This window comes from Erythrolamprus reginae, chromosome 8, assembly GCF_031021105.1.
Source record: "Erythrolamprus reginae isolate rEryReg1 chromosome 8, rEryReg1.hap1, whole genome shotgun sequence".
Taxonomy (NCBI): domain Eukaryota; kingdom Metazoa; phylum Chordata; class Lepidosauria; order Squamata; family Dipsadidae; genus Erythrolamprus; species Erythrolamprus reginae.
Window position 1 is genome coordinate 25,962,236 of NC_091957.1, and position 20,714 is coordinate 25,982,949.

The 20,714-nt window shown below is 50.3% G+C and overlaps 1 protein-coding gene across 2 annotated transcripts in view; it reads right to left on the minus strand.

The window, feature by feature from the left end:
* The window catches only part of HSPG2 (heparan sulfate proteoglycan 2), a 151,106-nt gene that overhangs the window by 94,960 nt on the left and 35,432 nt on the right, over positions 1 to 20,714 (minus strand). For both annotated transcript variants that reach the window (XM_070759428.1, XM_070759427.1), the window contains exons 6-24: positions 20,465 to 20,625; positions 16,974 to 17,099; positions 16,754 to 16,879; positions 13,857 to 14,096; positions 13,639 to 13,758; positions 13,264 to 13,395; positions 11,948 to 12,092; positions 11,708 to 11,859; positions 10,977 to 11,123; positions 10,701 to 10,864; positions 9,637 to 9,816; positions 7,154 to 7,350; positions 6,004 to 6,151; positions 5,158 to 5,285; positions 4,633 to 4,719; positions 3,014 to 3,084; positions 2,204 to 2,268; positions 571 to 711; positions 256 to 438 (exon numbers count right to left, since the gene is read on the minus strand). In XM_070759428.1, the coding sequence (XP_070615529.1) occupies positions 256 to 438; positions 571 to 711; positions 2,204 to 2,268; positions 3,014 to 3,084; positions 4,633 to 4,719; positions 5,158 to 5,285; positions 6,004 to 6,151; positions 7,154 to 7,350; positions 9,637 to 9,816; positions 10,701 to 10,864; positions 10,977 to 11,123; positions 11,708 to 11,859; positions 11,948 to 12,092; positions 13,264 to 13,395; positions 13,639 to 13,758; positions 13,857 to 14,096; positions 16,754 to 16,879; positions 16,974 to 17,099; positions 20,465 to 20,625 (2,713 nt within the window). The remainder of the gene's footprint in view (positions 1 to 255; positions 439 to 570; positions 712 to 2,203; positions 2,269 to 3,013; positions 3,085 to 4,632; positions 4,720 to 5,157; positions 5,286 to 6,003; positions 6,152 to 7,153; positions 7,351 to 9,636; positions 9,817 to 10,700; positions 10,865 to 10,976; positions 11,124 to 11,707; positions 11,860 to 11,947; positions 12,093 to 13,263; positions 13,396 to 13,638; positions 13,759 to 13,856; positions 14,097 to 16,753; positions 16,880 to 16,973; positions 17,100 to 20,464; positions 20,626 to 20,714) is intronic.

Sequence of the window (20,714 nt, forward strand, 5' to 3'; positions counted from 1 at the left end):
GTCCCCCTTCCCCCCACTGGTGACATTCTAAGTTCGAACGGTCGCTAAAAGAACTGTCGTAAGTCGAGGATTGCCTGCGTTTATTTCTATGAGACTTATTTGATGCCCATCTTTGTAACCGCCAGCCATAGAAGCCGCTTAAGAATGTCAACTTTTGGGGAGAGGGGAATGGCCTGGAGGGTTGGTCAGCACAGGAAGGTCCCCCCCGTCCATCTGAACCCCCGCCCTTCTCATCTCCTGCCCCCCAGGCGGCACCTTGTCTCCCCTGAAGCGCTCGGGCAGCACCCAGTAGTAGATGTCCCGTGGCAGACTGCGGAAGGAAGAGAAGGCGAGCTCCGAGCCCTCCGTAAAGCGGATCCCCTCGCTGACCGTTAGTGTGTTGGCGGAGTTGGCAAGGCTGAACTGACCCCTCTGGGCATCCTCGTGAGACAGCTGGACCTAGAGCCAGGGGCAAAGAGGGGCGTCAATTGCAGAAAAGGCCTTGGAGGGAACGACGGAGTTGCACCTCCCTGGGGGGGCATTTCCCCCCCTCCCTTGAAGGAGTCGGCCCTGGGGGGGGGGAGGCTGTACTTGATCTCTGTTCCAAGAGGAGCTGGCGCACTGGTGCGAGACCCCCATGCAGAAGCAGCGGAGGCAGCCCTCGGGGTTCCTGTGGCTCAAGTGGAAGCTGCCTGTAGCACACTCGTTGCATGACCGCCCCTGGACGTTGGGCTGGTAAGAGAGAAGGGAAAGAAAAGAGAGAGAGAGGAGAAAGAAGAGAGGAGAGAGAAGAGAGATGACAGAGAGAGGAGAGAGAAGAGAGAGAGGGGAGAAAGAAGAGAGAGAGAAAAAGAAAGAAGAGAGAGACAAGAGAGAGGGAGGGAAAGAAGAAGAAAGAGAGAGAGAGGAGAAAGAGAGAAGAGAGAGATAGGAGAGGGAAGATAGAGAAGAAAGAGAAAGAAGAGAGAGAGGGAAAGAGAGAAGAGAGAGAGAAGAGAGAGAGGAGGGAAAGAAGAGAGAAAGAAGAGAGAGACGAGGGGGAGAGGAAAGACAGAGAGAGAGAGAAGAGAGAGAGAGGGGAGAGGGAGAAGTGAGAGGAGAAAGAAGAGAGAAAGAGGAGAGGAAAGAGAGGGGAGAGAGAGGAGAAAGAAAAGTGAGAGGAGAGAGAGGGAGAGGGGGGAGGGGAGAAGGAGAGAGAGAAGAGAGCAAGAGGAGAGAAGAGAGGGGTCAGAGAGAGGAGAGATAGAAGAGGGGGGAGAGAGAGAGAAGAGAGAGAGAGAGGGAGGGAATAGAGATGAGAGACAGAGCGACAGAAAAAGAGAGGGAGGAGGGGGAGAAGAAAGACAGAGAAGAGGAGAAAGAGAGGAGGGGGAAAGACAGAGAGAAAAGAGAGAGGGGGGAGAAAGAGAAGAGAGAAGTGACAGACAGAGAAAGGAGAGAGAGAGGAGGGGGAGAGAGAGTTTTTACATGGGGTGCCAAAACAGTGACCAGCTCTGTAAACAGCCTCCGCCCTAAAGTCCAAGTGCTAAAAGAGGGATGGCTAAGACCACCCAGCCACTTTAAGCCTAGCAGCCCTTTTGTGATCTCCCTGCCAGCCTTTCCATCCCCAGAATGAGGGTGTTTGTTCTGCCCAACAGATCCTCAGGTTGGCACTCTGCCGGCCCAAATGCTTTCTAATCTTTGACTCTTGTGCCCCTCTCGGATTCAGATGTTTGAAAAAGGGAAACACGGGCCAAGATTTTGCAGGGCACAACTCTTTTCCTGAATATGGACTGATGTGGTGTATGTGCTTGATATACACATGGAGAATCCCCACCTAATTTGGAATTTTGGCATCCAAAAGTCCAAATCGGAAGCCTCCCTTTTCCACTTCATTGTTCCAGAGGTACCAGTCGCTGGGTTTTGAAACAGAGGTCTGTAGGTGGGTATGTGCGCATGGGCGTGTCCTTGCAAACTGCCTCCTTTCCTAAGGTGATGCTCCACCCCCCAGTTGCCATCCACTTATACCTTGCAGCGGTTTGAGGCCTTCCTGCCCACTCACTCAGCCAATGGAAGCTAACCATTCCTGAGTCTGTGCAGAGAATCGAAACTGAAAGTTTAAGCTAAAGGCTGGATGTGGCTCCAATCTGCTCTCTTGTCCACTCTATACTGTCTCACTCTGTGCTCGTCTGCTTTGCTGAAATGAAACTAACTGTTCTCTGCTTCCCGGTTGCCATCCACTTACCTTGCAGCGGCAGCCTCCGCTTGCGGCCTTCCTGCCTCCTCGCTCATCGCAAGCGACGTCGTTGTCTATATATATAGAGAGAGAGACAAGCGAATGTAGGAGAGCATCTCCTTCAGGCCCGCCACTAGTTCACGCTACCCCTCTCTGGGATGTGAGGCTGGCTGTGGAGGACCGGGTAGGCCAGTGATGGCGAACCTTTTTTTCCTCAGGTGCCGAAAGAGCGTGGATGTACACTATCACACATGCGTGAGTGTCCACACCCATAATTCAATGCCCAGGGAGGGCAAAAACAGCTTCCCACGCCCTCTGGAGGCAAGAAATAGCCTGTTTCCCAACTTCTGGTGGGCCCAGTAGGCTCGTGTTTCGCCCTCCCCAGGCTCCAAAGTCTTTCCTGGAGCTTGGGGAGAGTAAAAACGCCCTCCCCCACCCCTTGGAGTTCTCTGGAAGCCAAAAACGCCCTCCCAGAGCCTCTGTGTGAGCCCAAAATCAGCTGGCCGGCACACACATGCACATTGGAGCTGAGCTAGGGCAACAGCTCAGATGCCAGCAAATATGGCTCGGCATGACACCTGTGGCATCCGTGCCATAGGTTCACCATCACTGGGGTAGGCGAAGGAGCCTGCCTTCCAGGAGAGGGGTCCCGTGCTCCGAGATGGAGCCCCACAGCACAGATGGGATAAAAAGCAGGAGATGTAATACCAGCAAAGATTGTCTTGACATCGTCCCCCCCACCCCACCCCCCGAGGGCGGTGGGTCCCACTGGGCCTTCAGGGACTTTGAAATAGCCCTCTGGGATCCCAAGGAGGTTACCTGGAATCTGGCCAATTGGCACGCACTTTCCGCCCGGCTGGATGGGGTTGCCTTCGTAGCCAGGAGCACATCTGGGAAGGGATCCCCACGCAGTTTAGCAATAGCAATAAGACTTATATACCACGTCATAGTCCTTCTATTTACTTACTTACTTATTTATTGGATTTCTATGCTGGGGGACTCAGGGCGGCTTACAGCACAAAAAATACAAAATCAACAATAGAAAATCCTATGCTAAAAGCTACATTTAAGAAACCAAGTACAGTGGTACTCTACTTAAGAACGCCTCTACTTAAGAACTTTTCTAGATAAGAACCGGGTCTTCAAGATTTTTTTTACCTCTACTTAAGAACCATTTTCTACTTAAGAACCCGAGCCTGGAAAAATTTCCCAGGGAATTTGAGAGCGGCACGAAGGCCCGGCCAGTTTTTTGCCATTCCACCTTTAATCCCGGCCATCTGGGCTGCCAGAGGAGCCTTTCGGTGGTGCTTAAGGAGGCTTTGGCAGTCCAGAGCGAATGAAGCATTTTCCTTTCTCTGGGCACTTGTCCCAGTCATGGGGGAGTTAGGATATTCCTTCCCCTAGGCCATTACAAGTTATGTATGGTATGTTTGTGTGTATGTTTGGTTTTTATAATAAGGGTTTTTAGTTGTTTTATTAAATTGGATTGTTACATGTTGTTTTTTATCATTGTTGTTAGCCGCCCCGAGTCTGCGGAGAGGGGCGGCATACAAATCCAATAAATAATAATAATAATAAAAACCTCTGCCAGAGCCCAGAGAAAAGAAATGCTCCCTTCGCTCTGGACAGTCCAAAGCAAACGGAGCATTTTCCTTTCTCTGGGCGCTGCCTCACATCACCTTCTTCCTTCGGCAGCGACTGTCCTCCTCCTCTTCTTCCTCCTCCTCCTCCCACCCAAATTCCGAGCTTTTATTTCTTTCCTAATGGGTTTGCACGCATTATCTGCTTTTACATTGATTCCTATGGGAAAAATTGCTTCTACTTAAGAACGTTTCTGCTTAAGAACCGGGTGACGGAACGAATTAAGTTCTTAAGTAGAGGTACCACTGTACTTAAAACCTATTCTTAAAACCTCCCAAAACATTTAAACCATTTAATCAACATTTGTTTCATTAAAATCACAGTATTCGACCGGAGTAGGTATCAATGCTCAACGGCCCCAGGCCTGCCGGCAAAGGTGTGGGGGCAGTAGGAATCTCTGGAGGGGGTTGGGTTCAAAGGGCAAGAGCTGCCACAGAAAAGGCCGTTCCCCTAGGCCCCGCCAGGCGACACTGTTTGACTGACGGGATTTGGAGAAGGCCAACTCTGTGGGATCCAACCAGACTTTTTTAGAGTCCTCTCTAAGTGGTTTGCAGAGCATATCGCCTCCCAACAATTTGGGTCCTCATTTTACCCACCTCAGAAGGATGGAAGGCTGAGTCAACCTAGAGCCGGTGATGAGATTTGAACCGCTGAACTACAGCCAGCAGTCAAGCAGAAGCAGCTTGCGTACTGCACTCTAACCACTGTGCCACCAAGGGATGCACAACGGGACTGCTGTGGCCCCACACTTCTGGGGCTGGGGCAGGTTGAGGCAAGAGCTCTGTGCTTTTTTTTACCTTTCACAGCGGCGTCCTGTGTAGCCTGGAAAGCAGGCGTCGCAGCTGGCCTGTCCGTCCGTATCCAAGAGGCAGGAGTTGGAAAACCTTCCGGAGGGAAAGCATTGTATAAGGCTGGCTGCCAGGGAGCTCGGCCCTGCTTCCAGCGAGCCCCACTAGGTACCGCTCACTCGAAGAGAAGTTGCAGTGGGTGTATTGGCTGAAGATGGCTGTGGAGAGGTGTGCTGGTGTTGTGAGTGCTCCTTGTCCCCCTCAGGTCATGTCAGATTCTGAGGAGGATGAGCCAGGCCCCTCCGGATACCCTGGGCCAGGGAGGTTGACAGATGAAGCAGAGAGCGAGAGTGAGGGAGAAAGTGACCTGAGTGAACCTGAGGATCCACTAGAGGGGGCTGATATGACAATGGGAGAGTGGTCCAAGTCAGAGGATGAGGAAGACATTAGAGTGGAAAATCAGTGGATAGACCCTCGCTGTACCAGATTATTGAGAAGGTGAGAGGAGAAACCTGAAACCTGCCCCTTCCTCACCTGCGTGGAGCTTCGGTGTACGGGCACGGGCAAGGCCGACAGGCCAACGGGGTGGCCTGGGTGGCGTCGCCAAAGAAGCCCAGCTTGCATTTGTCGCATCTCGGCCCTTCCGTGTTGTGTTGGCAGTTCTGAAGGAAGAGAGAGGAGGAGGGGGGGCAAAAAAGGGGCTGTGAGAAGCCAGACACTGTTCCGGTCCAAGAATCATCATGGCCTTTTGGATCTGGGACATCTCCAGGGTTTCATAAGCTGGGGGTGCCCGTACTCAACATAGACACATTTGGGGAGAAGAGGAAGTGCGCTTTTGGGAAGGTGGGGGCAATGACAGAGGAGTACAAGGACTTGGGAGGGGTCTGAATCCCAGCTTCACAAATCTTAATATTTTGGGGGGGCTTGAGCACCAAACAATGCAACAGCACCACTTAGCAAGCGCACTTAATGCTTATATACCACTTCACAATGCTCCACAGCCCTCTGTAAACAGAAATCAGCATCTTGCCCCAGGGATAGGTTTAATGTACACTGAGAGCATCTGCACCAAAGACAGATTCCTTGTGTGTCAAAACACACTGGGCCAATAAAAGAATTCTAATACTATTCTATTCTTTGCTGCTTGAAAATTGTTCCTGAGCCCTTCAGGATTGGGTGGCATAGAAGTAGAAAGGAAGGAAGGAAGAAAGGAAGGAAGGAAGGAAGGAAGGAAGGAAGGAAGGAAGGAAGACATAATAAATAAATTCTCCTAAGGTGCCTTTTCAGATTTCGTCCCATCTAAAACTTGGTTTCAGAGGACCGCCCCCAAACTTTAGGGTCCACCTATCCCTCCCCAACTCCTGCTGTTGAGCCGCTCACCAGGCAGTAGCCAGAGAAGGGGTCGCAAGAGGTGGAATGACCATGGCAGCTGCAGCCGGAACAGATGCCCAGGTAAGGGCCGCCAGGCACTCTCTTGAAGTGAGGCTCACACTGCTCGCAGGAAAGGCCGGAGTAACCCACGGGGCACCTGCAGAAGGAAGGATGAGTGGAGCTGACAGTAGCAGCAGCGACAACTACCAGTTGCCCCTGCTAGCAAAGACGGTGAGCAAGGCAGGTGAGGGGTCAGTTGACCTTGTTCTGGCTATTTCAGCTCTTGGTGGAAGCTCCGATCTCTATGATGGAGGGGACACGCACATACACACATGTATTCTGTGAGCCCTCTGGGGAATAAACTAAAAGAGTTATCCACCTCCAGAGCAGACTTGATTATGGGGGATGTGTGATCCAGTAGGCCTGGAATCCCCAAGCTAGGCAACTTTAAGACGTGTGGACTTCAACTCCCAGAATTCTCCAGCCTCTTAAAGTTGCAAGACTTCTGCATCTGGCCCTGTTCCCCTAAGCAGATTTTGATCCTAGAGCAGTGATGGCAAACCATTTTTTGGTTTGTGGGCCGAAAGGGTGTGTGTCCGTGTGATAGCATGCTCACACATGCACACACCCATTCCCTGCCCCCTTCATGCATGCGCAACCCCCATGCTGAGCATGTGCACAATCTCCACCCCCCTCCATCCCTGCACATGTATACAGGCCTCACTAAAGCCTGCGACTGTGAAACGGGCAAACTGGAAGTCCGTTTACCAAAATTCTGGTTTGCCCGTCGGGCTGTTTCGCACTCTGGGGCTTCGGGAAGCTTTTGTGAAGCCCCTGGAGTGCAAAAAAAAAAAAAGCACAACGGGCAAAGCAGAAGTCAGTTTTTCCAAAGGTCCGGTTTGCCCATTGAGTTGTTTTTTTGCACTCTGGGGCTTCAGGGAAGCCTCCAGAGGGCGAAACGGTCTAACCCAAGGCCGAAAATCAGCTAGCTACTGCACACATGCGCTGGAATTTACATAGGCCACGTGATATGGCTCCACGTGCCATCTGTGGCACACATGCCATAGATTCACCATCACGGTCCTAGAGATTCCCCCAGAAGTAGCCCCCCCCCACTTCAGCCCCCCCCAGCCCCCACATCCCCTGGCTGGCACCTGACCTGCACTCCTCCACATGTTGCGCCACACCCAGGCCAGTAACCTCCGTGGTGGTGGTATCCATGATGACGTTGCTCAGTCCCACCGTGGCCATCCGGTTATCGTACACCGTCTGGATCATGAGGGCCTCTACGTTCTGCAGGGCGAGGAGCAGCTCCTCTCGGCTCACGGGGCCCCCAGACTCCTTTTGCCAGTTCCCCTGGTAGGCATGAACCACGATCAGACAAAATAATAAGAATAACAGTAGAATCTATTCCAGAACTTTTTTATTATTAGGTATATTTAAAAGGCAATACAATGAAAGTACCTGTTAGGACTCTGTCCAATCAGTTGGGTTGACAATATATAAACCATGAGGACCTGGATTGTGGGGGCAATAGGCTGGCTCTGTTAAAAAGTGCTATTGCTAATATGTTGTAAGCTGCCCTGAGTCTAAGGAGAAGGGCGGCATAAAAATTGAATGAATGAATGAATGAATGAATGAATGAATAAATAAATAAATAAATAAACCAACAATGTTATGTGTGTCAGTTTAACTATGTTGATGTATATAGCTTTAACCATATGCTGTTTCTGATTGGTTGATTGTGTTGCTGGTTGCCATATGAGGGAGCTAGAGAGCATAACCCTCTCTCTGATATGCTTTCTATTACATTCTGTTCTCTGTTGTATCTAAGCTGTGTTTATATCTTGATCTTTGTTTACTGAGAATGAAAAAGGCAGTTGGTAAGAAGACTTTGTAATTGTATACTGCTCAAAAAAATAAAGGGAACACTCAAAGAACACATCCTAGATCTGAATGAATGAAATATTCTAATTGAATACTTTGTTCTGTACAAAGTTGAATGTGCACAACAGCATGTGAAATTGATTGTCAATCAGTGCTGTTTCTTGAGTGGACAGTTTGATTTCACAGAAGTTTGATTGACTTGGAGTTATATTGTGTTGTTTAAGTGTTCCCTTTACTTTTTTGAGCAGTGTATATTCTTTAGACCATTATTCTGACAATTACGTGTATGACCTGGACTGTTTATCAGATTGTGCTATTTGTTAAAGTAAACCGTAACTCAAGTTAGTGTATCTGAGTGTGGCTGAATAATTATTCATAACTATTCTCATAAACATTTCCATGTGGCTATCTTTCTTATTTAGGGGTTACTTTGCAAATAACCATACCAAGTATCTGATTTTGCACATCACAATAGCTGCTAGGATTGCGTATGCGCAATGCTGGTGTAATCCTAATGCAGTCATCGAGAATTTGATAATCAATAATATGTGTGATTGCGCAGAAATGGACAAATTAACCATAGAACCTCAGAGGACAAAATGACTCAGACTATTACGAAATATGGGGAAAGTGGTATAAATGCTAACGATAGAAACTCGAAGAGACAATGTGGGGCAAAGATACAGAATTCAAAAATACTGTAAACTGATGTATAAATTGTATAAAAATAACAACAATGTACATAAAAGGCTGTAGATCAGCTCAAAAGAAATGTTACAATATATAAAATGTAAATAACAGGGTGTCCAGGGGAAAAGCGTTTTGAAATTCCCTAATATTTCCTGACATTTCCATGTAACTTGCAATCTAGTTAAAGCATGGTCGTAGATGATATCATATCAAACGGCTAAGCCATGGAGAAATATCAGTAGTTGAGGAAGCAAGTTGTTGCCATAGTTAGGCTCATTTTTGCTTGACTCTGCCAGGCAAGGAGGGGGGGGGGGGTGTGTTACATGATTTTCCCCTGACTTTTAAACTTTTTAATACAGTTTGTTTTTTCCCCCTGATTTGATCCCTAATTTATTCCGTTTCTTTCACAAATTCCCTGATAATTCCCTGATATTTCCTGAACCGCTGATTTATCTGATAATTCCCTGATTTCCCTGTTTTCCAGGTTTGCTGGATACCCTGGAATAATTAATAAAAACACATTGAAAAAAAAGAAAGCACATGATCAGTGCCAATCTCAACCAAAAGCAGACACGTGTGTGTGTTTGCCCTCCCGTGGCCTGCAGCTTGGCTTATTTCTTTGATCCACACGTGGGAGCCAATGTGGCCTACTGGTCAGGACACTTTCCAAGCACGGGCTATTTCAGATCTTGGTTATTACGCGGATGAAAAGGGACAGTTCTACAGTCGGCATCTTGACCCAGTAAAATATTGGGAGCGGTGGGCTACTAGCCGGAGCAGTGCGCCTGTGTTTCGGCAAGGGTTTTTTGCTTCTGCGCATGCCGAAACACGGGTGCACCTGCGGCTCCATGCGCGATTTTGTTACCTCCATGGGTGCAGAAGCAAAATCACGCTGGTCGCATAAGCACTCACGAGCTGTGGCGGCAAGCCCAATTTAGTAGCCCACTGCTGATCATGTCCCATTTGGCGGGCAGGGGGAGTCTTTACGGGAAGCAAGAGACAAATGTTCTCCTCCTCCTCCATCCCTCTTCCCTCTCCCCCATCCCTGCCTCCCCTGGCACTCACCTCAGTGAAATGGACCTGGCGCCGGTTGGTCACAAATGGCTCAGGAAGTTCCTGCAGCCGGTAAAGCAGCTTCTGTCCATTGCCCACAAGGACCACGTCCACTTTCGGGACGGGCTCTGACTGTCCTCGGCCCAGGTGGTAGCGCACCGTGTACTGGAGGGAGCCTCCGTAAGAATCCACCTGTAGGGAAAGTGTTAAGAGATTCATGAACTGGGAGAGCCAGTGGTAACAAGGTCAGCCAACGAATAAGCATAACAACTAATAGGAGCTAACTTCTGCTGAGTCTGTGCAGAGAATTGAAACTGAGAAGCTCTGTATTCTTCCTCTCTGCTGAAATGAAACTAAACTGTTCTCTGCTGTCTGTAACTGATTGAAGAACTCTGCTAATGGTATTGTAAATATGTATATTATTATGTTTATAAAGAAGTTATTGAATCCAACTGAGTCAGTCATCTGTGTGTGCTTCTGGTTTTGATTTTGTAACAAACCTTTAATAGAAAGTGTGGAAAGCTGGTTGCTACGGGGTAAGTGGATATTTATTTATTTATTTATTGGACTTTTATGCCACCCCTCTCCGAGGACTCAGGCGGCTTACAGCAGAACAATATATAACATCTTACATCTAATTAATTAAATTTAAAATCAACCCCCCCCACACCCATTAAAAAAAACAGTCATTCCCATTCGGTCAAATTTCTTTCAACACATTTATCAGCCAGGGGGCTAGAGACTAGTGGCCCCAAGCCTGGTGGCATAAATGAGTCTTAAGACTTTTGTGGAAGGCAAGGAGGGTGGGGCAGTACGAATCTCTGCGGGGAGCTGATTCCAGAGGGTCGGGCCCCCCACAGAGAAGGCTCTTCCCCTAAGTCCCGCCAGACAACATTGTCTGGCTGACAGGACCTGGAGAAGGCTGACTCTGTGAGACCTGACCAGTCGCTCGGATTCATGCGGCAGAAGGCAATCCCGCAAATATTCTGGGCCAATGCATCTGGATATTCAAGAGCGCCCAGACTCAGAAGAATGGGTGGGCACTCGGGAAGCGTGTGCCAGCTGCTGCCCCTTGCCTTGTTCCCCAGGAACTGCTTGGGGAGGGTCCAGAAGGAGTCGTGCATCAGGAAGCGCCGAGAGAGATCAACCAGCTGGAACTCCTGCGCACTGCGATCGATGTGCATCTGCGTCGAGGCGAGGGGAGGCGTGCCGGGCTGATCGAGTGTGGTCACGTTCACCCCTGCGGAAACAAAGAGGAATGCAACAAGCCGAGAGGGTCGTAGGGGTGGGGCAGCTAGGAAGACCCGCCCTGTCCTCTCCTTGGACGGAGGAGAGTGCCCCAACTGGCTCACCTTTGAAATTGTTGTGTTCGTCGAATCGGAGGTGGATTTGTTGACGGTAGCGGCCAGTGCTGCGACAGGATTTGGCGACCCCGAAGCAGAAACAGAGCAAGCACTGACCGGTCCGTTCGACATGGAAGTGCCTCTCGGGGCAGGGTCCTAGATGGTGAAGGGATGAGAGGCTAGAACAGTGCTGGCGAACCTATGGCACAGGTGCCACAGGTGGCACACAGAGCCATATCTTGTGACACGCAGAACCATATCTGGTGGCACGCAGAGCCATATCTATGGCACGCAAGCTGTTGCCTTAGTTCAGTTCCAATTTGCATGTGTGTGCCAACCAGCTGATTTGTGACTTGCCCTAGGAGGGTGTTTTTGGCTTCCAGAGAGCCTTTGGCGGATGGGGGAGGATGCTTTTACCCTCCCTCGACTCCAAAAAAGCCTTTGGAGCCTGGGGAGAGTGAAACACGAGCCTACTAGGCCCACCTGAAGTTGGGAAACAGGCCATTTTCAGCCTTCAGAGGGCCTTCGGGGTGGCAGGGGAAGCATCCTCAGGCATTGAATTATGGGTTTGGGCACTCGTGTATGCGCGATAGCATGTGAGCACGTTCTTTTGGCACCCGAGGGAAAAAAGGTTCGCCATCACTGGGCTAGGAAACTGAGAAGGTGGGGAGGCCTCTTCATCCTGAGCGAGAACAGAGGGAGTGCAATTCTCCAGCTCTGCTCTTCCTCCTGCAGCTCACCTTGGCCGGGCGTGAGGCTCAACACGCCATCCGGGATGCCGAAAACCATCCCCCGGGCATTGATGGCCTCGCAGGTGTAAGCCCCTTGGTCGGCCTCCTTGACGTCTTGGATGACTAGGGTCCCCCGACCGTTCTCACTGGCGAAGCTCACCCTGCAAGGCACAGGAGGAACTCAGCACCCGGACCTTTGGAGGGAGGGAGGGACGGGCAGCAGTTGGGGCTCGACCAGGGCTGACCTACCTGCGGCTGGTGGGGATATGGCCCCAGTTGAGCCTCCAGGAGATGAGGGGGGTCGGTACCCCCACGGCCACACAAGTGAAGCGAATGGTGTCCCCTGGGGCAGCCTCGATGAACTCCTCTGGGGGAGTGATGACCTGTGGAGGGACTGGGGCGGAAGGAAGGCACAAAGAGAAGTGGTAAGGATGGTGAGTCAGGCAGAACGCAAAGTGGATTATTACCAGGGGAGGGGAATACGGAGGGGTGGCCTTTAAGGGTTAGGTCAGAAGTCGGCAACCTTAAACCCTCAAAGAGCCACAAAAGTCCTAACCAGAAACCCCCCATTCAATTCTAAAGCTGACCGGAAGTCCAGTTCCCTCACCATAGAGTCTCCTCCTAGCCCGGAGTCCTTTTCCTCTATCTGTGCTAACCAAAAGCCCTATCAATTGTGGAGCCATCCGGAAAACCTCTCCCTTGCCAAACAATCTCTTCCTGGCATCCCCCCCCCCCCCCCCCCCCAAACCAGGAGCTCCTGTCAGGATTAGCAATCCTGGGTGATATTACATTGTATTATCATATGAGGTAATGTAGAATGCAAAGCATGCTAATGCTGAATCATTGGGTGTGAACTGCAATCTGATTGGGCCAGGGTATTATAAGATGCAAATCAACTTTGCCCTGATTGCTTCCCTCGTTGGCTGTCTGCTGTTGAGGGTGGTTGTTAGTTGGCTGGCTGGAGCAGTTTGAACGTGAGTTAGATATTGAGTAGAATAATAGTAGTGATACCAGGAAAGCTGGATTGGTTTAATATCCACTAGAAACCTGTATTGGTTTTGTATCTACTTGTAACCCAGATTGGTTGAATATCTACTTATAAGTAAGCTGAAAATAGCTAATGTAAAGTTCCTGTAAATAGAAGGCTGAAGGTATTTTGCACTGAGAAGTAAAACTATTGTTTTCTACAAATGTGTCTTCATCATTTATCTGATTCATTAAATTGCAACAAGTATATTCTGATATCTTATCTAGTCCTCCTGCATTACTCTGCATATATATATATATATATACATATGGACAGCTCCTTTCAAAATTGTGGCGCCATCCAGTGGCAGGGAGCCACAACAGAGGGATGAAAGAGCCACATGCAGCTCCAGAGCAGTTAGATTGCTGACTTCTAGGTTAGGTAAAGCTTCCACTTCCAGAGGCAGCCCATTTGGGAGAGAATGGCTGCTCTTTTGGGGCTTCCTGGGGAGGAAGTTCAAGAAGCCAATCCCTCTTGCACTTCCTTCAGTCCCTGCCCCTCCATTCCTGCCTTGCCCTGCTCACATCCCGGCACTCACTGCAGCCGATCTCGTCCGAGCGGTCCTGGCAGTCGGTTTCGTCATCGCACTGGTAGCTGGCTGGGATGCAGGTGTGGCTGGAGAGGCAGACAAACTGGTCGGGGCCACAGGTGTCTCCGGGGCCCTTGGTGGCTGCAGGGAGGAAGGAAGGGAGGGCGAGGATCAACATATTCTGCATCCGGAGTCTTTACCAGTTGCGCTTCAGGGGTCCCGTGAAGCCTTATTCGGGGCCAATTCTTTCCCAAACCTAAACCCAAGTTTGTGATTTCCTAGTTTTCAGCGTTCACCTCGCTTTGGCTCCCATGAACCCAAGATTTACAGAAGGGGTCTCTCCCCCCATACACGCAACCCGCCCGCCAAGCTCTCGATCCTCACGGCAGTCCAGCTCATCAGAGCTGTCGGCGCAGTCATTGTCCCCGTCGCAGCGCCAGAGCGTGAGAGCGCAGTGCCCGTTCCGGCATCGGAACTCATTGGGTTCGCAGGGTGAGGGAGTGCCTTGGAGGGGCGACAAAAGGAGAGTTACCGTTGCGGTTCTCTCTCTCTCTCTTTCCCGCACCTGCGCGCGCAGCACGCCCGCATCCCCCGGGACTCACCGCATTTCTGTTCGTCACTGCCATCCGGGCAGTCCCGTTCACCATCACAAAGGTATTCCCGGCGGATGCATTGCCCGTTGGTGCACCTGGTTTCGTCCTCCCGGCAAGGGTGTGATCCGGGGGCGCCCACCAAAGGAGGCACGGTGACCGGAGCCCGGCGGGTGGTGATGGGGGAGGTGGTGGCAGGGGGTCGGGCAGTGCTGGGTGATGGGGAGGGCTCCAAAGGCCCCTCGAGTTCTGCTGGAGTAGAGAAGAAGAGCGATGGGTCAAGAGGAGGAGAACGGCAGCGGATGAGCCTGTCAAAGATTAGTTCAATCCTAGGTGATATTCCATTATGTTACCATATAAGGTAAAAGGAGCATGTTAAACAGTAATGAATACTGGATCATAGGGTGTAAACTGCAACCTGATTTTTTTGCATTGTAAAATGCAAAGCAAGTTTACAAAGATTGTTAGCTGTTATTAGCTGTTGTCTGTTGCTGTTGTTGGTAATATTATCATTATTATTATTATTATTATTATTATTATTATTATTATTATTATTATTATTTAATTAGATTTGTATGCCGCCCCTCTCCGAAGACTCGGGGCAGCTATTGGCTGGCTGGAGCAGTTTTGAGCATTAGTTAATTACAGTGGTACCTCTACTTACAAACTTAATTTGTTCTGTGACCAGGTTCTTAAGTAGAAAAGTTTGTAAGGAGAAACAATTTTTCCCATAGGAATCAATGTAAAAATAAATAATGTGTGAGATTGGGGAAACCACAGGGAGGGTGGAGGCCCTGTTTCCTTCCAGGAGATTCCTACAAAGGCCCCACGGGGGCTTCTCCCTGCATTTTCCGATTACAGTTTCAGAGGCTCAGGTTTGTAAGTGGAAAATGCTTCTTGAGAAGAGGCAAAAAAACCTTGAACACCCGGTTCTTATCTAGAAAAGTTCATAAGTAGAGGCATTCTTAGGTAGAGGTTCTACTGTATTGAGTTAGAGCTGTAGTGTTGATATGGAGAAACCGGGATTGGCTTAGAATCTACATCTAAATAAGCTTTACTCAATATAGTTAAATAAAAGTTTGTTCCTGTAAATAGAAGACTAAGACATTTTGATTGCACTGAAGAGTAAAACTATTTGCTACTGTTTTTCTACAAAAGTGTCTTCGTTATTTCTCTGCACTGGTTCCTAAATTGCCACACTATAAAATCTGGTATCTTGTCAAGTCCTACTGGGTAGCTCTGTATATCTGGACAGAGCCTGTCCCTTGCCTGTGCCCGGGTGCAGAAAGAAGCTCAAAGTTAGGCAGACACAGAAGGCGTGATGAGGCTTGGTTCACACAGCCGCTTGGAACTCAAACCTGACCAGCTCCATGTTGATTGAAAGCCACCACATACAAAGACAAACCTGACATGCTGTCTTGACCTAGAATTCCACAAACCACGAAGCAGATTCCACGTGCTGACAAAAATCCCTTTTTATTAAGTTACTGTGAATTCTTCTCATTCACATCCAACAAAGTCTTTCAAGGCAGAATTTACAGTCACCAGGGTTCCCTGTAACATTTCCCTGTAACTAGTAAAGGCACGATCACAGATGACGTCAGACCAAACGGCTAAGCCATGGAGAAATATTGGTAGCTGAGGAAACGTGTTGTTGCCACAGTTATGCTCATTTTTACTTGACTCTGCCAGGAAGCACAACCTGACTTTTAAACATTTTAATAGTTTGTTTTTTCTCCCTGATTTATTCTGGTTTTTTCACAAATTCCCTGAAATTTCCCCAACCACCGACTTCCCTGATAATTCCCTGATTTCCCTGTTTTCCAAGTTTGCTGAACACCCTGAGTCACAGACCTTATCTGGCTTGGAGAGCTGCCAGGTCGATATCTTCAAAACTTGGCAAAGAGCTCAGAGAGTCATGAACCAATGAAGCGAACTACAGTGGTACCTCTACCTACAAACGCCTCTACTTACGAACTTTTCTACATAAGAACGGGTGATCAAGATTTTTTTGCCTCTTCCCAAGAACCATTTTCCACTTACAAACCTGAGCCTCTGAAACTGTAACTGGAAAAGGCAGGGAGAAGTCTCCGTGGGGCCTCTCTAGCAATCTCCTGAGAGGAAACAGGGCCGGAAAAGGCAGGGTGAAGCCTCCGTGGGGCCTCTCTAGGAATCTCCTGGGAGGAAATAGGGCCGGAAAAGGCGGGGAGAAGCCTCTGTGGGGCCTCTCTAGGAATCCCCTGGGAGGAAACAGGGCCTCCACCCTCCCTGTGGTTTCCCCAATCGCATGCATTATTTGCTTTTACATTGATTCCTATGCGAAAAATTGCTTCTTCTTACAAACTTTTCTACTTAAGAACCTGGTCATGGAACGAATTAAGTTCATAAGTAGAGGTACCACTGTAATTGTCTTCTGCAAACTTCCCTCCCCTTTCACTCCTCTTCTATTCCCTATGGGAGGGGCCATTCTTTGTCTACCTTTGTCCACCTGAGCCGCCCCAAGTCTTCGGAGAAGGGCGGCAGACAAATCTCATTAATAATAACAATAACAATATTAATAATACTACCAAGTCGACCCTTGTTCCTCAGCTTTTGCCTTTGTCTGGTAAGAGGCTCCAGCTGTTCTGACTCACTGACATCTAACTCCAAAGGCAGCTGATAACTGTCAGACTGCCCTGTCTCCATCCATGCCTCGGATGCAGAGCATTTGTCCGAGCCTTCCCCAGACTCCAGGACTGGCCCATGTTCCTTCCTAACCTCCTCACTGTCAGCTCCGTTGGCTGCTGGCAGACTATAACCACCACCACCCCGCCGCCTCCAGGCCTTTACTAAGAGACTTAGTAAAGGGAGAATGATAGGGGATTCTCAGAAAGACTCGCGGAGGTTGCCATACACACACACACGCTCACCGCAACCATCCTCGTCAGAAGCGTCTCCACAGTCAGGGTGTCCGTTGCAGCGTAATCCTTGGGGCACACATTCACCGCTGTCACAGGCAAACTCTTGCTGGGCACACTCGGGGGGCTCAGGCTCATCTGTGGGGCGGAGAGAAGCATGGCTGAGAAAACCATCCTCATGGCGAAGTGGACTAGGAGCCTGAAGCTGCCACCCACGGCCCCAAATGCTCACCGCAGTCCAGCTCGTCCGACATGTCGCGGCAATCTGGCCGGCGGTCGCAGAAGAATTCGCGGTCGATGCACTCCCCACTCAGGCAAGAGAATTCGTCCGCCGTGCAGGGCCGGATCTCTGGGGAGACTGGAGGAGAGGTGGGGGTTAGGAGGCGGCTGTGACCTGGCCAGGGGGCAGGGAAATGGGAAGGCCCAAAGGCCAAAATGGCTTTTCTGTATTTTGGGGAAGCCCTCAGCCTTCGAAGCACAGCCTTTCCTCCCCCACCGAACAAAATGCAGTGACCTGGGCAGGACTTGGCGGGCAATGCTACATCTGAGACCCTAACAACCGGGTTTTGCGTTCCAGCTTGTCCTGGGCATCTGTACCCTGCCAAGCCCCTTGAAATGCAAACAAACGGGATCATCTTTTGTCTCATGTGTCCCAGCGGCTGGTTGGGTCCCACAGAGTTGGCATTTGCTGGCTGGGGAATTCTGGGAGTTGAAGTCCAAATATCTTCAAGTTGCCAAGGTTGGGAAACACTGAGCTAGACAATGTCGTCTGGCAGAACCTAGGGCAGTGATGGCGAACCTTTTTTTCCGCGAGTGCCCACACCCATAATTCAATGTCTGGGGAGGGCAAAAACAGCTTCCCCTGCCCTCCCAAGGCCCTCTGGAGACTGGAAACGGACTGTTTCCCAACTTCTGGTGGGCCCAGAAGGCTCGTGTTTCGCCCTCTCCAGGCTCCAAAGCCTTCCCTGGAGCCAGGGGAGGATAATAACACCCTCTCCCATCACCCCAGAGACTCTCTGGAAGCCAAAAACGCCCTGCTAGAGCCTCTGTGCAAGCCAAAAATCAGCTGGCCAGCACACAAATACACGTTGGAGCTGAGTTAGGGCAACTGCTCGCGTGCCCGCAGATATGGCTCCACGTGCCACCTGTGGCACCCGTGCCATAGGTTCGCTATCACTGAGCTAGGGGAAGGGCCTTCTCTATGGAGGCCCCGGCCCTTTGGAACCAACTCCCCCCAGAGATTCGCTCTTCCCCCTCCCTTCCCGCCTTCCACAAGAGTCTAAAGCTCCATCTTTGCCAACAAGCTTGGGGCCGCTAAGACCAACATCTAGCCCTGTCCGACGAATGAATTCATGTTTGATTGCGTGAATATGAGTGACTGGGGTTTTTTGAGGTTTTAGTATGCTTTTAAATTTAGCTTTCTACATACATAATACATAATAATACATGTGTATTATTTTGTTTTGAGCTGCCCTGGGACTGAGGTATAGGTCGGCATAGAGATAGAGCAAATAAATAAAAAATAAATAAACAGGTAAGCAGAATTTCTGATGTTAAGCCTCTGCTGCCAAAGGCCTTTCCCTTCAAATGAGATCCATGTGCCACTCCCGTGACACTGGGATTAGACCATTGCGACACAGGTCCAAAATAGTGCCCTTCGGGTGGTTCTAAACCTCTCCAGGTCATCCCATGTGTTGACCTCACATAGATCTCTACATTGGTTGCCAATTCGAGCCAGGGCCCAATTTAAAGTGCCATTGATGGTATTTAAGGCCCTGTGCTCAAACACACCAAATGCCTTGGCAACCTGGTTATCTTGGTATACGCCTTCGAGGGACCTACATTCGGCAGGGAAGGGTAGGCTGACTGTTCCACAGACACGTAAGCAACATCAAAATTGTGGGCCTTTCAAGATCTGGCCACATGTCTGTGGGACAATCTTCCCTTAGAGCTTTGGTTAGAGGACTTTTTTCTCTACTCCTGCAAGGCATTGAAGACATTCCTCTTTCATTCGGCAGATTGAAACATCCTTGTTCTGGGGATCAGTGAGAGGGGAAGAAATTGGAGAGATTGGGAAGGTTTTTAACAAGTTTTGTGGTTTAATTAGTTGTGTTTTAGCTAAGTGTGTGTATTGCCTACTGTCTGTCTTTGCTAGTTGTACAGTGGTACCTCTACTTACAAACTTAATTTGTTCCGTGACCAGGTTCTTAAGTAAAAAAGTTTGTAAGAAGCAATTTTTCCCATAGGAATCAATGTAAATGCGTGTGATTGGGGAAACCACAGGAAGGGTGGAGGCCCTGTTTCCTCCCAGGAGATTTCTAGAGGCCCCACAGAGGTTTCTCCCTGCCTTTTCCACCCCTGTTTCCACCCAGGAGATTTCTAGAGGCCTCACAGAGGTTTCTCCCTGCCTTTTCCGCCCCTGTTTCCCCCCAGGATATCCCTAGAGGCCCCACAGAGGCTTCTCCCCCCCCTTTTCCGGCCCTGTTTCCTCCTAGGAGATTCCTAGAGAAGCCCCACAGAGGCTTCTCCTCGCCTTTTCTGGAACTGTTTTCTCCCAGGAGATTCCTAGAGAGGCCCCATGGAGGCTTCTCCCTGCCTTTTCTGGTTAGAGTTCCGGTGGGTCCGGTTTGTAAGTAGAAAATCTTGAACACTCAGTTCTTATCTAGAAAGGCTTGTAAGTAGAGGCATTCTGAGGTAGAGGTACCACTGTATATGGTTTGCTGGTATGCCCTTTGTTAAAAGGGCATTATAAACATTTATTATTATTATTACTCTCCCAAGTCCTCCAGCGAAAGCTCTCCACCCCTCACTCCCACTCGCCTTGCTCATCATGGGGCAGCACCCACAAACCTCACGGCAACACGGCAAGAGTCTAGAAGCAACAGGCAAGCTCAGCGAGAGGTACTTTTCTTGCTTCCCAGGTTTGCTCAGCAATGCACGATGACATGACAGCAACAGAAGGAACTGGGGCAGTGGTGTGTTGAGTGGGGGGTGGGAGGGGAAGGCCGAGGCAGCGCCTACTAGACTCCTGGGGTGTGCTAGAGCTACATAGCAGCGCCCTACCCACCCGCCCAACCCACGGAGCCCCTGCTTGGAAGCTCCATCCAGAGGGGCCAAGAATGGCAAGCGCTCACATCAAAGGCCAAGAACTACATGCTACACACACACTCACATCCACAAAGGAGCACAAGGAGAGGCGTGCGAGGGGGGCCTGCAAATGCCCTGGGAAGGGAGGGAGGGAGGGAGGGAGAGAGGGCTGAGTGGAGGGTGGCGGACTCCCAGACAGAATCTGGGCCGAGAAGGACAAAAGGCCAGCCTTCCCTTCCTCCTCTTCCTCCCCCTCGTCCTCCTCCATCGACTGAGGCCCGGGCGCCCTGCAGCTGCTGAAACCGGAGACCCCTCGGGGGACAAATGTCTTCCCTGCTAAGACTCGCTTCCGGCCAAGATGCCAGAGAGGCCAAGAGCATTCAGAGATTAAAGGGGCAGCGGCTGTCTCTGGGCAGCCGAATCAGTGGGCTGTGAACAGGCCCCCGTGCACCTCTCGGGCTCCCGACTCACCTGACGACGCCTCGGAGATGGGGGGAGGCGGGGTTTGGGCTGGAAGCAAACTCAGAGTTAGCGGGATGGCGGGGGAGGCACTCCCACCCAACCTTCCCAAAACCACCACTACAGCCCCGTCTACTTTTGGCCCCTTCCGGTTAAGAGTCAGCGGGGCGGCTTCACCTGCTCCCAGGCGCCGGAACTGGAACCCCCTTCGGGAGGTGCGGTAGGAGGCGATGGAGCCGCTGGCCACCACGGAGAAAAGCACCTCGCGGATCTGCTGGTCGTTCATGTTCCCCTCAGACCCCACGTCCAGCTCCACAAAGCTGTAGCCGTCGATCTCCCTGAGGGGGCAAGGATGGGGAAATGGAGGGGTTAACTTTGCACAGGTTCAACCCCTCAAAACTATTCCGGCCTCTGCTGTTTTGGCAAG